This window comes from Gallus gallus, chromosome 8 (assembly GCF_016699485.2).
Source record: "Gallus gallus isolate bGalGal1 chromosome 8, bGalGal1.mat.broiler.GRCg7b, whole genome shotgun sequence".
Taxonomy (NCBI): Eukaryota; Metazoa; Chordata; class Aves; order Galliformes; family Phasianidae; genus Gallus; species Gallus gallus.
In genome coordinates, this window is record NC_052539.1 from 25,570,828 (window position 1) to 25,585,902 (window position 15,075).

A 15,075-nucleotide genomic window follows, 5' to 3' on the forward strand; every position below is an offset into this window, starting at 1 on the left:
CTGTAAATCACAGTGCTGCTGCTGTGGTCTCTTCTTCCTTCACTTGGCAGATGTTTTTAGTCACTATTAGCCCATACAACTACTAGCCCATACAAGAGCAAGAACTTGGTGAAGGTACCCAAGGCAACAACCTGGTTGGTCAGCCTCAGGAGGATGACATAAAAGGGTGCTTTGTTCTCCTGTGAAATCTGAACTAAGCCTTATCATTTCCTTTGCCTAACAAAAAGTATCCTGCAATTGCCTGTAGGGAAGTAGAAGATTCTTAGAGAGAGCAAATGTGGATGCCCTTTTTGTGTTTTCTGCAATACACCCAGGCCAGAATGCTCAGAAATTGCCTGGAGTTGTCCTCACTCCACATCCACAGCATACACTAGTTAGTCAATTAAGTTAGCAGGACTTAACTTTGCCAGCACAGCAGTCTAATTGTGATGAATGGATCTACAATATTGAGAGAGTTGGATATTCCAAGAGCCTAATTTGTGAAAGAGAACACCACTAAGGCAATAAACATCTGTCTGGCTCTCATAATTTGTAATAATGCCTGACAAAGACCAGATATGAATTTAGTTATTGTTCATTGTGTTCAAAAGCAAATGCTAAGTTGCTCATGCAGAAGATTCATTTATTAGATGTATGAACTTAGGAAAGGAACAAAACAAAACTGGAATGCATACACGGCCAAATATGTATCTTCACGTCAAAAGCTTTTCAATTTCTTATTGTACCAGGAGTGAAACTCGCTAGCTAAATCTAAAGCCCTTGTCCAATTACTATTAATCCCCAGCTACATTTAAAACATGCACTTGCAAATATTGTTTTAAGACAAAGAAAATCCTAAAGGGCAAGGAAACATTTCTGTAGAGCTTTTGAAAAACAAATGTGCTACACTAAATCTGTGCTGCTGGACATCCCATGAGTCTTGTATTATTTTCTACAACAAAGAAGGATTTGCACAGGGATACCAAGAAACAGCAAACCCAATCCCTAATACCAAAGTCAACATCTCCTTTGGGCCGGTCAGCTCAGTAATGCAGTATGCACCTACACCTCAACTGCTTGATACAATCTACATACTGTAACATGCTGCTTTACCCTTCCTTTTCACTATTTCAGTGTGGTATCCAAGTAAAAATTCTTGTTTATTGCAAGATTACTTCATTCTTTAGATGGCAGCTGGTCCCATAGCCACTGCTGCGTTTCCAAGGCTGTAACACATCTGTCTGATTGTATTCTCTGTTAGCACCCAACTCATTACCGTATGGAAAAAAAAACACTTAGTTGATCAAAATAGCCATAAATACACCAGCTTTGCCTCTCCATTCCCAAGCCAAAGCTGGCACACAGGCTAAGCACAGCACCTCTGACCATGCCTTGTGTTCTTTCCTGCTACACTCTGAAGTTCATAAGGTTGTTATTGATTAAATCTTGAATTTGAGGGAGCATGATATTTAGTAATAAGACAGTCAGCTTGCTCCAATACTACTGAGCCTCCCAGTATTTCTACCACATTCATCTTTACAGCCTGTGAATCCCTTCTGAGAGACCTCTACTTTTACAAAGTTCTTTTGTTCCTTCGCACCAACATCCTTCACCTTCTGAAAGGCTTTTGATTTATATGAACAGCACAATACTTTTTTTTCATACAACTTCCAGTAGCTTTGGAGATATTTTTTGGCCTTAACTGCCTCAGGTCTAAAGTTCTTCAGATTTAGTTAGCATTATGACCTGCTCTCTGCTCGAGAACGTGTCATGAGCCCATGATTTGAAAAGATCATTGCTGAAAACTAGCCCCAGATGTTCAAGATTTGTCACACAAACTCTATAATGGAGAGCTTACAACCACAAAAATCCCACTAATATTGGCAGTACTAAAATTCAAGTTGTATTGGAAAGCCATCAAACAGCAACTTTCTTCAACCATAAGTCTACTTTTGTAACGTCACACCAATTTAGTAAGACTTTAAAGAAGAATGACAGAAAGCATGTGTGTGCAGAGGAATGAGAATAGGAAACAACTCTATGAACTCATGAACTACGTATAATGTCATGTTCCTGAACGAATAGAAATGAAGTTGAGAAGATCACAAGACTCAATGTTTTGTGTCTTTCAATACGAAAACTATTTCATAATCAGAAATAAATCAAAGCATACAAACAAGAAATCCCACCTGCATTTCGCACAGATTGGTTTCAAATGGCTCAGTACAGAACTAGACAAAGTTAATTTGGCTCCACTCTTCATTTCTTGTGGCTTAAACTTTTAGTGGCCAGCATGTTTGGCTGTAGAGCTACAATCTTTGGAATTCAGAAACAGTACCATTACTCACCTACCCTGCTCATAAGAATCATTCAGACACTTCATGCTGTTTTATACTCAATCTTCCTACAGCAAAACAGAGGATACCTTTTTTCCAGGAGTTACAACTGCAGGAATAAACCAACTTCAGATAATCCCATAAATGTGCCAATCCTTCGTTTTGTTCAGGTCCCATAACAGGCACTTAAGCAAGGATATAAAACATCCTCAGCATGAATGTGTGTATTACTGGAGCCCTGAAGATAAAAATGAAATAAAATCTAAAAGGCAAACCTCCAAGAGACTCTAAAAAAGAACAAAGAAATTTCAAGTAACCTTTGGCTTGATTTGGGGTTATTTTTCCTGCAATATCCAGAAGCAGGAATTTCTGGAGTCACACTCAGCAGTGCTGAGCCCATCGTGTTACAAGAATTCTAAGTTTCAATTCAAACAGTAGAGCATTTTACTAGTTCTGCCTGGCACCATTCAAATGAGTGCCCCAAGCACCCGCTTGCACATTTCCATGCCTAGGTCTGTTTCTTCCCTGTTTGTTGTCCTGCAAAGCCTTCTCCCAGCTGAAATCTTCAAAAGCAAACTTGGGTTTAACAGACTGCACTCAGCCTTGGCCCAGCATAGAGCATGGCTCCCCTCCCCCTGCTTTTCTCTCTATTGCCTTTCACTTCTTCCCCGTAACTTCTGTGCACACGTGTCACCTGCTTCCCATCTCCTAACCCAAACCAAACCTCCTCATGCCTTCATTCTCTGTGCTGCCCAGCACTAAGCCCTGTGCATGCACAGGTCACATTCTCACATACTGTACACATCAAAATTCTTCCAAATGCTTCTCATTGTCTTGAAATTTCAAAGCCCTCAACAACATTCCCTTCAAAATCTGCAGGAATGTAGCAGCTTGCTTTGCTGGGAGTACAATGATGCAGAATTAGGATGGGAACCATAAAGGGTAAAAAAGAACAAAAGCCAGGTATGTATGTTTGGTCACTGCTGACAAATAGCAGCATCCTACATAACCCAGAAGATGGAAAGCATTTACCTGTCCCCTTGACTGTCAGACTGAACAAAGCTCTTGCTGCCTTTCCTGTAAACACAGTGTGATCCTGAGGGCAGAACATTATCCACTGATTTTATTGCCAATAGCCATCTATTACTATCATCTTGAAAACTCGAGCTAACTTTAAAAGTAAACCTTCCTGTAGCTTCCTATCCCATTACGCTGACAGCTAAGGCCATCTGTCTCCCATGCATTTGACAGCAGCCCATAGGAGAGGTTAAACAACCTGCAAGTTAGTGCAGAAATTCAGGAGCATCACTGGTAGCATTGCTATTACCGGGGCAAACAGAAAATTGCAGAGCAGCCTACCAGATAAAATGCACAGAATAGGAAGAAAAATCACCAGCACACCTGGGGTGTAATGCTTCCCAGCCACCTCGAAGGGGAAGGAACACAGGATTTCAAAGGGAGATGGGACTTTCTGTTATGGCACCCGCTGGAGGTCCCCCAGCGCTCTCAGGGAAGTTGCAGTGCATCCCAGCAGCCTGCCCTGTTATTATGTCAGCATTTCTCTTGCTAAATCCTCCACTGAGTGGTTTGAATTCCGCCATTATAATTCTGCATGTACTGAAAATGTGCCTGCAATTTTTTCTGGTGTGTAATGCATTAACCTGGCTTAAAAAAAACCAAACAGTACTTGCAAGCAATCCTCCTCAGGCAAATGCATTTTGGTTTGTTTTCTACCGACATTGCAGCTGGAAAAAAATAATGTAGTTGTATCAGTGAGGATACCTTGTGACTTTTATATCTCAGTTTATCTGAATTAAAGAAGGTTATTGATATCACATGCAAAAAAACCCCAATAATATATGTAACTCCATACTTCTGAGTTTTTTTGCTATGGAATAATATGTCAGTGGGAGGATGCAATAGAGCTCTACTATGTAATAGGATCCATGAGAACAAAAGGTTTTTTGCTGACTCAAAAGTTTTAGTAAAATTCACTTGAAGTTCTTTTTAAGCATAATAAAACATTAAAAACAGATTACATTGGAAGTGTTTACATAGTAACTTCTACCACAACAGCTCTATAGACAGATATCCACCCCCATACGCAATGCAATGCAGCTGGCTATTGGGGATACACATACAGTGAGGTTCCCCACACCCCATAACACACAGAGCACACAGAAGTCCCTCCCTTCTTTTAATCTACTTCTGGACACTTGGCTTAAACAACAGGAGGTCACATATAGCCAAATGAGACCACCACTAAGTCATAAAATCTAATTTTCTGCCTTTTTGAAAGCAATCAAGTATTTATTTTTTCATACTGAAAAATACAGCTACAACAAATTCCCACAAATTATTTCAGTTTGGATTAAATGCCTAGAATAGCTTTATTTTATCTTCATGCCAGTTAGTGTTAATACATTACAAGGCAATTCTTATGGACATCCATGACAAGAAGTCTAAACTCAGCTGTGGATCAGAGCATTGCAAAGACAATATTCAAACCTCAAAACACTCAGATGTATCCATGTGCAAAATTACACCTGAGTTTTGTCTTTGAGGTTCTTTTTTTCACTGTGATGAAACTGTCTTACATTTAAGGCTTTCATGGCAAAGTGTGTGCGTAGAAAATACATCTCCATGAGCTTGTGGCTATTAAAAATCCCTTTGGAGCACTCTAAACTTTCTAAACTGCCTAGGGCACGGTTGGGAAGGCCAATAAGAAATGAATTACAATAGTCACTAAGAGATGTAATTGTAGAAGTAGGCTCTTTTGACATTTACATTTTGCTAACTGTCAAACATTTACAAAATATACTACTGTTTCCCTTTTAAACTATCACAGGACTACAAATACATTATAAGAACAATATGCCAGGTTTTGAAGTTCCCTACTCTACTATTTCCTAATTAGTTTTATTTATCACATGTAAAACAATAAACGCCATGTCTAACATTCATATTTACACATAGAAAGGAAACTGTGAGGCAACCAGACTCAAGTAGCCAGACTTCCAAGCATACATACACGACTTTGGTCAACAGGATAACAGCAGGCTCAGCAACACTGAGTTGAGTGAGTTACTAGCACAGGAGTGGTTTAAGGAGAGATTTGAAATAATATCAGGGAGTACAGCGTGGATATCTACAGAGAATTGCCCCAAGTACGATGGGTAGGATGGGAAGAGACTCAGAGTTGTTTATTTGAGAACTGAATAAATGACCGATGAAAGTTGGCTCTGTAGAGTGGCTCCTTGGAAGGGGATGAGGACTAAAGGGAGCCATTGAGAGCCTGGAAGCAAACACAGACAGGCTAGGGGTTGATAAAACAAAGCAGGCAGATTCAGCCTAGGAATGCAAAGAGAACCGTGACATGATCAAAAGAATAAGCTGGGGCAGCAATCTTGGTAGTCACGATGGATTTCAAAAATAAAAGTCAATTGTCAAGGACAGAGAAAAAGATAACAATTGAGACATAAGATGAAGAGAGGCAGAACTGTGTTTTAACAGAAAGCATGACAGTAAGTGCTGTATTTCCGAGCAGTTACAAGCAATCTGTAAGATCTGGAGTTACCCTCGATGTGGCAATTGAAAACAAGGTTGAGACAAAAAGGCTGTGGAGCTTACAGGCTGAATAATAAATGGTGCTGATGTTTTCCTCAGCACTCAGAAAGGAGGTCAGTGGGAGATCTCTGGGAGTCGGGATTAAAATGCCTGTTTCAGCCCTGCTAGGCTTGAACTGATGGGTAAACGTATGAGGAGAGGGGTGGAAGGCAGGTCAACTTTCAGTATTGGCATCACTTGGCATGACACAATGACCACATTTCTATTTGCAAAGGAAATAATATTGATAAAAAAACAGCAGGATGGAAAAAAGGGATCAAGGACAGAGTGCAGGGAATACCAGATGAAAACTGCAGGACGCAGAGTGAAATTAGAAGCACAGGATTAGAATTCAAAGGTGAGAGACATGGAGGCCAGGAGGAAGGACTTCAACACAATGCCAATGCGATCAGCCACAGAGAGGCCTGAGGGACTTTGGGAAGACCAATTTTAAAGAAATATAAGGGATGAAAGCTAATCCTGGTTCTGTCCTGGATCCAGAGAGGGCTCCAGCAGCGGACCTTCACAACTTTCTGCACATCACCGTGCTCCAGCAAACACAAGAATCTGATGAACTAATCATTACCATCACTGCAGCTCACTGCAGAGCGAGTAGGAAGCAGATAAAAAGAATTTCTTCCTTTATTTCTATTTTTAAATATTCAGAGATGCTCAGTGAGAGAGGCTTGACAGTTTGACATTTCATCTGCTCCAGCACATGTGCTTCAAGGAGTAATTAGAGATCCATAATCATACCTCAATTTCTGGCCAAAGATGCCAGTACCAACAGATTTCCAGTAAAGTCAAGAAGTACCTTTAGTACATTTTAAATGAGGTATCTTCAGCTAACAGTGAGAATCTTCATCTTGCTAAAATTTTCTTTCAGCCAACTTTAGTTGTCCTGTTAGCAATCTATCGGCATAATTAAAACTGTCATCCTCATCAAATGGAGAAGAGTACCTGATACTGGGGTTATCAGCACAAAACTGCCATAGCCTCTGATCAACCTGGAAAATGATTTACAGAAGCCTCAGCAACAACCTTAAAAAGCCTGTGCAGTAGAAGGTCAAGAGAGCTTAAAAGGTCAGGAAGATGGGCAAGATGTAGAAATCTGAACCCGTGATTGGGTCATGTCACAGCCGTAACCTAAACTCACCAGAAGAGAACTATCTGAGGCCAGCAGGAAGAAGAGTGAGAGTAGATGGCCAACACGATATATATATATACACCATTTTCCTTTCTCAGCTTCATACTGACAGCCTGAAGAAAATGTCTATGGATTAAATTCATAAAACATGAGCACCACGCTGCAACACTTCTTTGCAGCATTGTAACACAGGAATTTTACGACACAGGCTGTGCCCAAGCCCTGTATCTTCATAAAGATATGGGTCAGTGTCACTGAACAAGTAACCTCTCCAAAGTGCATAAGAGAACATGAAAATGAAACTCACTGTTTGGGTGCTACACATGACCAAATAAGCAAAGTGGGTGAAATGGTTGGCATCTTAATAGATTGGGTTACAGTCTGGATGACAGAAGAATCTGGGTATTACATCTGTAATAATAGTTTGTATAGAGATATATATTGCAATGTATTCAGGTAGTCTGTCTACTCCTGAGCTGACACAGAATTTTACTTTAACAGAAATAATTCCTGACTTAAAGCCTAACAGTGTATTTTTGCCTTTGTCATGCTTCTCTTTCACAGTGTCTGGGCTTTCTATTAACATCAACAGGATTTTGCAATTAGAGCATGAAGTTAAAAGTACACCTCGTTACATGAATTTACAAGAAAACGGTTTCCTTACTATTTTATACAATTAAAGTATTGTTTTTAAACACATTTTGGAAAGTAACCTACAGTAAACAAAGACTTATTGTAACATTAATAAACAATGAGACAATTACAGCCTCTTTACGGAGACCGTATTAGTCATGCGTGTCTAATGAAGCATTACTAAGCTATCACAGCGAGATAGCCTGATGTGTGTGATTAACAAAATAATACTCATAAATAGCTAATGAACAATGATGGTCCTTTAAAAAATTTGCATATCCTGCTATGTGGAGTCAGGGATTTTGTTGCTTTCACAGTGCTGAAGATGCATTACATTGTCTCATGTCTACGGTGCAAACTCACAGCAAATCCTCCTTGTAGCCTTCTGAGATAAAATCTTCCCAAATATTATTCCATTTTCAACCTAACCTCCTTCATGGATAAATTTACTCAAAGGGCAGAATTCCTGATGGCTGGAAAAATGGTATGATTAAAATCAATAGTTTTTGATGAATATTGGGTCTGGAACCCATTAAAGCTATAAAGTGCAGGAGAAGAAAATCATGCTTATGATTTTCAGGAACAGCCCGACTACAGCCCTTCATCTGTAATGAATTATGGAGCAATTCTCCTAAGTCATCTGTATGAAGTCAGCTATGACATTGCCAATTTTTAAAAATTTGCTAGTTTTGAGCTACAAATTGATTTTTTATTGTGATAAATTAAAATCCAATAGTAGCACACAAGATACTGAACATAGAGAAGCCTGTATTTTTTTCAGAATATTTTTCTCTCTTTCATATCTCATCAGACAGCCATTGTGGCAGACATGACACCAATAGCTAATGATAAAAGCTGGAAAGGGCATCCTAGAGAGGTAGGCAGCCCTTCTAAACAAACAGTAAGTGAGCACTATGGCCCAAAACAGCATTCTGGGAATCCCAAAATTTCAGAAAAACACAACTGAGGGAGGAAACCTTGGCAGGGGGTTGGAGGGCAGTGAAAGGAGAAAGCAAATGCAAGATTACCCAGGCTGTTACATAATAAGGGCATATTTTATTCCCTGTTGCACAAATCTCAACATCGGACTCCAAACTTTACCAACTATTATGTGGCCATCAGATCTATGAGCACAAACTGTGACCTTTTTGCAGTCCTCTGTCCCTTCTTTCCCAGGGGAACAAACATACATGTCTAGCTTCACTTGCTGGAGATTCTCCCTTTCACTTCCACATTGAGAATGGGATTATCAGTGCCCCACGCTGCCAAATTGCATTGAACTTATTTTGTCTGGGGATAAAGCTGATGGTATGGTGACTGTGAGGATCTGGCAAAGAAGTCCATGCAAGCCAGCTTTAAAAGCTTGGAAACAGAAAGCACGATGCTCCTGCTTTCAAAAAGCCACGTTAAGCCTGCTGGAGAAAGCACCCCACATCCCTCTGTCACAGTACTATTTCAAGAGTGACAACCCAATAGTCCCGTACATCACTCCGGCAGCTCAGGGGCAGACATCTGGAAGGTGGATTTAAAGCTTTCCGTCTATGCCTCAGTGAGTGAGTGACAGCGCTGCTATGAGGATGATATAGTTATGTCAGATTTAGAGTATAGGGTGTCAAAGTTATGAAACCTTCGAAGGAGACTTGTCATGTCCCCACCTCACTCGTTGCAGATGTGAGCGAGCAGGAATGCTGCAGGAGAGGCAGTTTGGCTGAATGACAGCTTTATTTCTAAATGCATCCCTTTTTCTCAGTGCCACTTTTATGAAAATAAATCCAACATTTGTGAAACACTCAGAGATAAGTGCCACAGGACAGGTCTGCCTCGTTCTTCTTTTTCATGTTCCTAAGAGAAGACTAAAAGGAAAGTAACTGCTGCCTTATTGCCCTTTGCATGGGGTGTGGTGAGGCACACAAGAGAAAAAGAAAACAAAATAGTGATATATTGTTTGTAGAGTGAAAACTTTGTTCCATGCACTGAATGAAGCTGGTATTCTCTGACAAAAGTCAAAAGAAGGTATGCCATTATGTCGTTAAATACTATGGTAATGTCTACATGCTGGAGGACTCTACCATGACTGCTCTGCCAGCCCCAATTTTGGCACTTCCTATCTTCTAGACACAGGCTATAATCTCAGCAATGTTCTCTTAAACACTGCTTTTGTATGATTACTTTACACATGCAGTACACAGCACATTCCAAACGAGCTCTTCATTCCTAACTACTCATATTATGTATCAGTGAGCTCAATGACATTGATTTTCTAATAATATAAATTAACTGGCAAAGATAATTTCATCTATCATCAGTAGGGTTTTATTTCTGGCATCGTGTTAAATAGTTAATCTTTCAAAAGATTAAATCAAGAGCCTTTTAAAATTCAAGGCAGAGCTTAAACTGCTATAAAAATCCTCTTAATTAGGATTAAAACAGTTTGTGTGTTGTGTCTTTATATCTAAGTAGTATAATGTTTTGCTTAGCTTTCTTCTTTCAAAGCAGTTTAAAAATAACCAAACATGTTAATTCTGTGGCAAAAACTGCACCAGATAGGGTAGTCTGCATTGACCCAGTGCTGCTAGGGAAGTGGCTGCTTGGCAGCCTCAAAGTGCATCCTCAAAGTAAAAGACACCGTGTACCTTGGATCCCATAAAATATACACATTTTTTCTACCAGTTATGTTTAAAATACACCAATTCTCATATTTACTGCATATCTAACTAAAGACTGATGTTGCTGCTAACAGGAATATCATAGAATCATAGATTTCATAGATATCTTGCCTGGGTTACTGACGCGGAAGCTAAGAACAACTGTAATCTGAACCATGGGATAGTTGTAACCTGCAGCAGCAGTGGCTGCACTGTATTTTTGTGTATTGTTAGCCAAGACACAATGGTAACTCACATGGCCTGCTGGACATAAAACAGATGAGGGAAAGGGTCCCCGCCAACTCAAATTATTCTGTGAACCCCAATTATTCTGAAGCTCTTGCTGCCCTTCCTCTTTGTCTTTTCCATTGGGAAAACAAGCTTCACTCACCTGGGTTTGCCCACAGCTCCCTTTCCCATGTCACATGTGGCTCAGTCCAAGCCAACCTCAACCCTAACCCTTTGTCAAAAGACTCTCAGAAGTCATTTGCCCTCTGCTGCTGAGCAGCCTAAAGCAGCACCTGGAGGAGTGGTGTGGCTGGGCTCACGCTGTATGAGGAAACTCTTATGGGTGACATTACCAGCCTGCAAATGGACCACTGGTATTTCCAAGAAGCAATTTTGGGATCTGGCAGAAGGAAAACAAATCCCTCCCTGCCACTTCCAGGCCTCAGAGCTGTGAGTGTTGATGCACATAAGGAGCACTCATGTACTCAAGTAAATTGTTCTGCAGAAGTAGCCAGGACAAAGTTTTACAATAAACCACATCCCCAAGCTACACTTTACAACTCAGTCATCTAATGGCTTGTTCTGATATATGATAACCCTTTATCAAGCTTGTCAGATGTTTTATGTGTGCCTACACCGGTGAGATATTACTGCCCAGCGAGGAAATGCTTTTAAAGGAACATCCATGAAGAGATCCAATTCTGTGCCACTGCGGGCTATTTTACTTACCCCTGTCTTTTCATCGAAGATCTTGATTCCACCAAAGGAGACTGTTAAGAAGATTTTTTGTTTATGCTCTCCTTTTGAACGAGCCGCAGCAACAATTCCCTATGAAAACAAAGGACACTTGGGCTGGTTTCATTATTCTCCTAGTTTTGTTTTCTGACAGGTGCCACTTTCCCAAGAATACTTAAAGGCTCTCCAGGAACAGAACCCCTTTACTTTTGGTCTTTTCCCTTTTCTAAGGGTACCACATCCCTTTTATGCTGCCCAGAGATCATTGCAAACGTCCTCCCACTTTCAATCCCTATATTAGCTAATCCTCCATGAAATTTGTTTTCTTAAAAGTTGAAGGTCATTTCTAGTGCACTTCTTGCAGCTGTAAGCCATTCTGTTTTCTCTCTCTCTCTCTCTCTTTTTTTTTTTTTTTTTAAGGCAACAACAACGACAAAACCCACAATGAACAATTAGGGGGGAAAAAAGTCCCACGACTTAAGCTCACTTCATGGGTACGCACTTACCTGGCGTAAGAAAACTGAGCTTTTTGGAGAAGAAGAATCGAACTACATCTCTAATGTAAAAAAACCCTGGCATACCGGGTTAGTTTTGGTCATGATCTCTGGCTTTTCCTTTGTAAGTGAACTTGCTGATACGTAATTCATACATTACACTTCCTAACCATAAAAGAAACCCCATTTCCACCTTCCGGGGAGCCCTGCTGCCTGAATCAGTAACAGTGTATAAGATGAAACGTTAAGCAAATTAAACAGCAAATAAAGATATTTAGCCCTCATATGATGCTCATCAATTTCAAAATGTTTTTAGGCCTTCTAGAGGTCATCGTTTTCATTGCACAGACATGAACAGAAAAGAGACCAGCTGACTTGTCAAAAGACATTCCTAACATGATTCCTGTCCTTAGAACTCCTGCCGTTACACACTAGGTTTCTGGTACTCCCAACTTGCTATACTGCCTTACATTCCAACATGAACTTCTAACGCTCCCTTCCCTGTTTTCATCATCTCACAACACTGCTCAGAACAACCTCACCTCTACACAGACAGTTCTCTGGCATCTTGGAGGTGTGGAAATGTTATTCTGAACCCTACACCCCACACCACTACTCACCCCTTCCTGCCCACCCCAGCAGCAGGTAATGGTTAAAGGGAAGGCTGGAGTTCATTAGCACCATTATATACAACATTCCAATGTATTATCCTTCTTTATATTCCTTCACCTCTCCTTCTGCATAATAAAATCACCCAATTTGCAGTTGTGTTGTTTGCAATTTGTCCACAAATTGCAGTGGTGTCAATCATGAATAACTACTGAACTTTGAGACAATGTATTAAAATTAAACTGGGATAAGCAGTACCAGCCAAGAGTTCATGTAAAATTGACTGATTTCAATACATAATTAACCAGAGCGTGACTTGGTGTCACGAATGGAGAATGAGCGAAAGTTCAGGCTGAAATGCTCTCCCCACGCCTCTGTAACATTAAACACTGAAGGTTGCACTGCACCTTGAGCTTCATCATGGAGTCCTGGCATAACTTGTCTCCCCGTGCGGCAGAAACCTCATCGATCCCAATCAGCTTTGCTTTGTATCGGACACCGTCACCTTTAAACCTCTTTATTAAAGTGGCTTCACTGCGATCCTGACCTGAAAAGACAGAAGGGAAACAGTGACATTTGCAGGCAAACAAATGAATAAAAACTCCCAATTAAGCAGTAAATCAGATCCAGCTCCTACCTCACCATGCGAACATTTGAATAAAATTAGAAGAAATGTCCAAGTTCAATAAAACCTTTTGACCTTACTGCCTCACACCAATTCACAGTGGAATTGTTGCCATACAAAACCTCCCGCACAAAATTTGCACACAAATTAGGTTTAAGGAAATAAGAGATAAGCCCGAATCAGACCTCACAAATCTGAACACTTCTGATCTTCCTGGGTTGTTTTAATCCCAATACACTTGAGAATACTTCATTTTGCAGACAAAATTCTAACAGAAACATGCTGCTATTCCCTCGCATTATAACTTATCTAACCGTATCAGCAATACTCAGGCTATATCCTACATCATTTTAATAATAATAAAAAAACAAATGATGTTATTCCCTGAAAGAATACTGCCGCTCTAAAGCTCACACAATAAATACCAGGCCCCTGTTCTATCCTTTCTATTGGTAGACACATACAAAGGGCCATCACTAGCAGTGCTGGCTCTCATATGCTCAACCTGAGAAGCTAAAAAATGGCATGAGATGTTTCTTAATAAAAAAGCAATCACAGGTTAATAAAGCACAGCACTGATAGGGTCAGTGTACTTAAACTACAATGTGCAAACCAGACGGAGTACACAACCATGACACTAAAGCGACGCATGAAAGACATTTTGACTGTAGGAATATGAGCACTTATCAAGATTTGGTTCCTCATCCCCAGCAGGTGCCTGCAGAGGGGGTTATTTTGTGTAATCAGTCTTCCTAAACGTGATTAAAGATATTTTTGTCTGCTGTCTTTGGATTTTTGAGCAGCAATGAGCTGTAAATAACTGCAAGCAAGCAAGCAGTAAAGCCAAACACCCGCAGCACAAACACGTTAGCAGAACTGAGACATTCTGAAGAATTGGACGTTTTTGGCCCCCAGTCATAGAATCATAGAATGGCCTGGATTGAGAAGGACCACAGTGATCAGGCCGTTTCAACCTCCCTGCTATGTGTAGGGTCACCAACCACCAGACCAGGCTGCCCAGAGTCACATCCAGCCTGGCCTTGAATGCCTCCAGGGATCCAAGGTGACCAAATAGTTGGCTCAAACACAGACCAATTTTGCATGAATTTATACTGTTGGCAGCTAGGAGCCTCAGCCATAGAGTTCACCTTGTACTTCTAGGTATTGTAAAAGAGAAACAAGAAGCTAGAGACAGCTATCAAAGAACCATAGCTAAGTCTAGTTTTAGACAACTGCATTTGAGAATTTGAGCCCCAAATGTTCTTCAAACTTATTCTTAACTGGACAGTCAGATTGAAGCACAGAAAAAGTACTATTCAAAGGAACAAAAAAAAATAATATCGGCTTTGGCACAAATAGTTTTTGATAAGTAGAACAAAGTTTGGAGGAAAAAGCTCTTTTGTTTTGCATCTCTACTGTAAAATCTTTGCCAGCAGGTCAACTTTGCTAGAATTACATGCACACCAAAGGGATGAACAAACCTGGCTCACAACTATGGAACTGAAATTTCTATCATCTTACCATGGGAAAATACAAATAGCATAAATTACCAAGAAAGAATACTTCCAAATAAAGAGCCTCCCTTGTCTCTCCTCCACCCAGCACACAGCATAGTCCATGCCGTGACCTAAGAGCAGGCTAAATATTTGTTAAAAAAGCAGAGCTATTTCAAGCATGTTGAGGTCTTTGAGTGTGTTTGAGCACACAAATATCATTTCATTCAATGACAAGGATATGCCCAGAGCATTGTCTTTGTGCCTTATTTATAATTCCTAAAAATAAGGCAGCTGAGGAGGGTTGCTGTGCTAGTTCAGGGGCCACCCAACTGTCTCCTTTGATTTATTTTCACTCCTGCTCCCTCGGAAGGAAATAAACAGCAGGTTGAAACTTCATGCTCTCACATGGTATTTGACGAATAAATAACTAAATAAAATAAACAAGCAAAACTCCACAAATGAGGCACAAATGATAAATCTGAAACTTGAAGTAACGTTAATAGCATGCCTCGGGGGAACGCCAGGGCAGATGTTGGCATTGC

At 40.4% G+C, this 15,075-nt stretch overlaps 1 protein-coding gene across 41 annotated transcripts in view; it reads right to left on the minus strand.

Moving 5' to 3' along the window:
* DAB1 (DAB1, reelin adaptor protein) overlaps window positions 1-15,075 on the minus strand; it is a 372,324-nt gene that overhangs the window by 37,113 nt on the left and 320,136 nt on the right. For all 41 annotated transcript variants that reach the window (XM_040704475.2, XM_040704473.2, XM_015290926.4 and 38 more), the window contains 2 exons: window positions 12,820-12,959; window positions 11,304-11,402 (listed from right to left, as the gene is read on the minus strand). In XM_040704475.2, coding sequence (XP_040560409.1) covers window positions 11,304-11,402; window positions 12,820-12,959 — 239 coding nt within the window. The remainder of the gene's footprint in view (window positions 1-11,303; window positions 11,403-12,819; window positions 12,960-15,075) is intronic.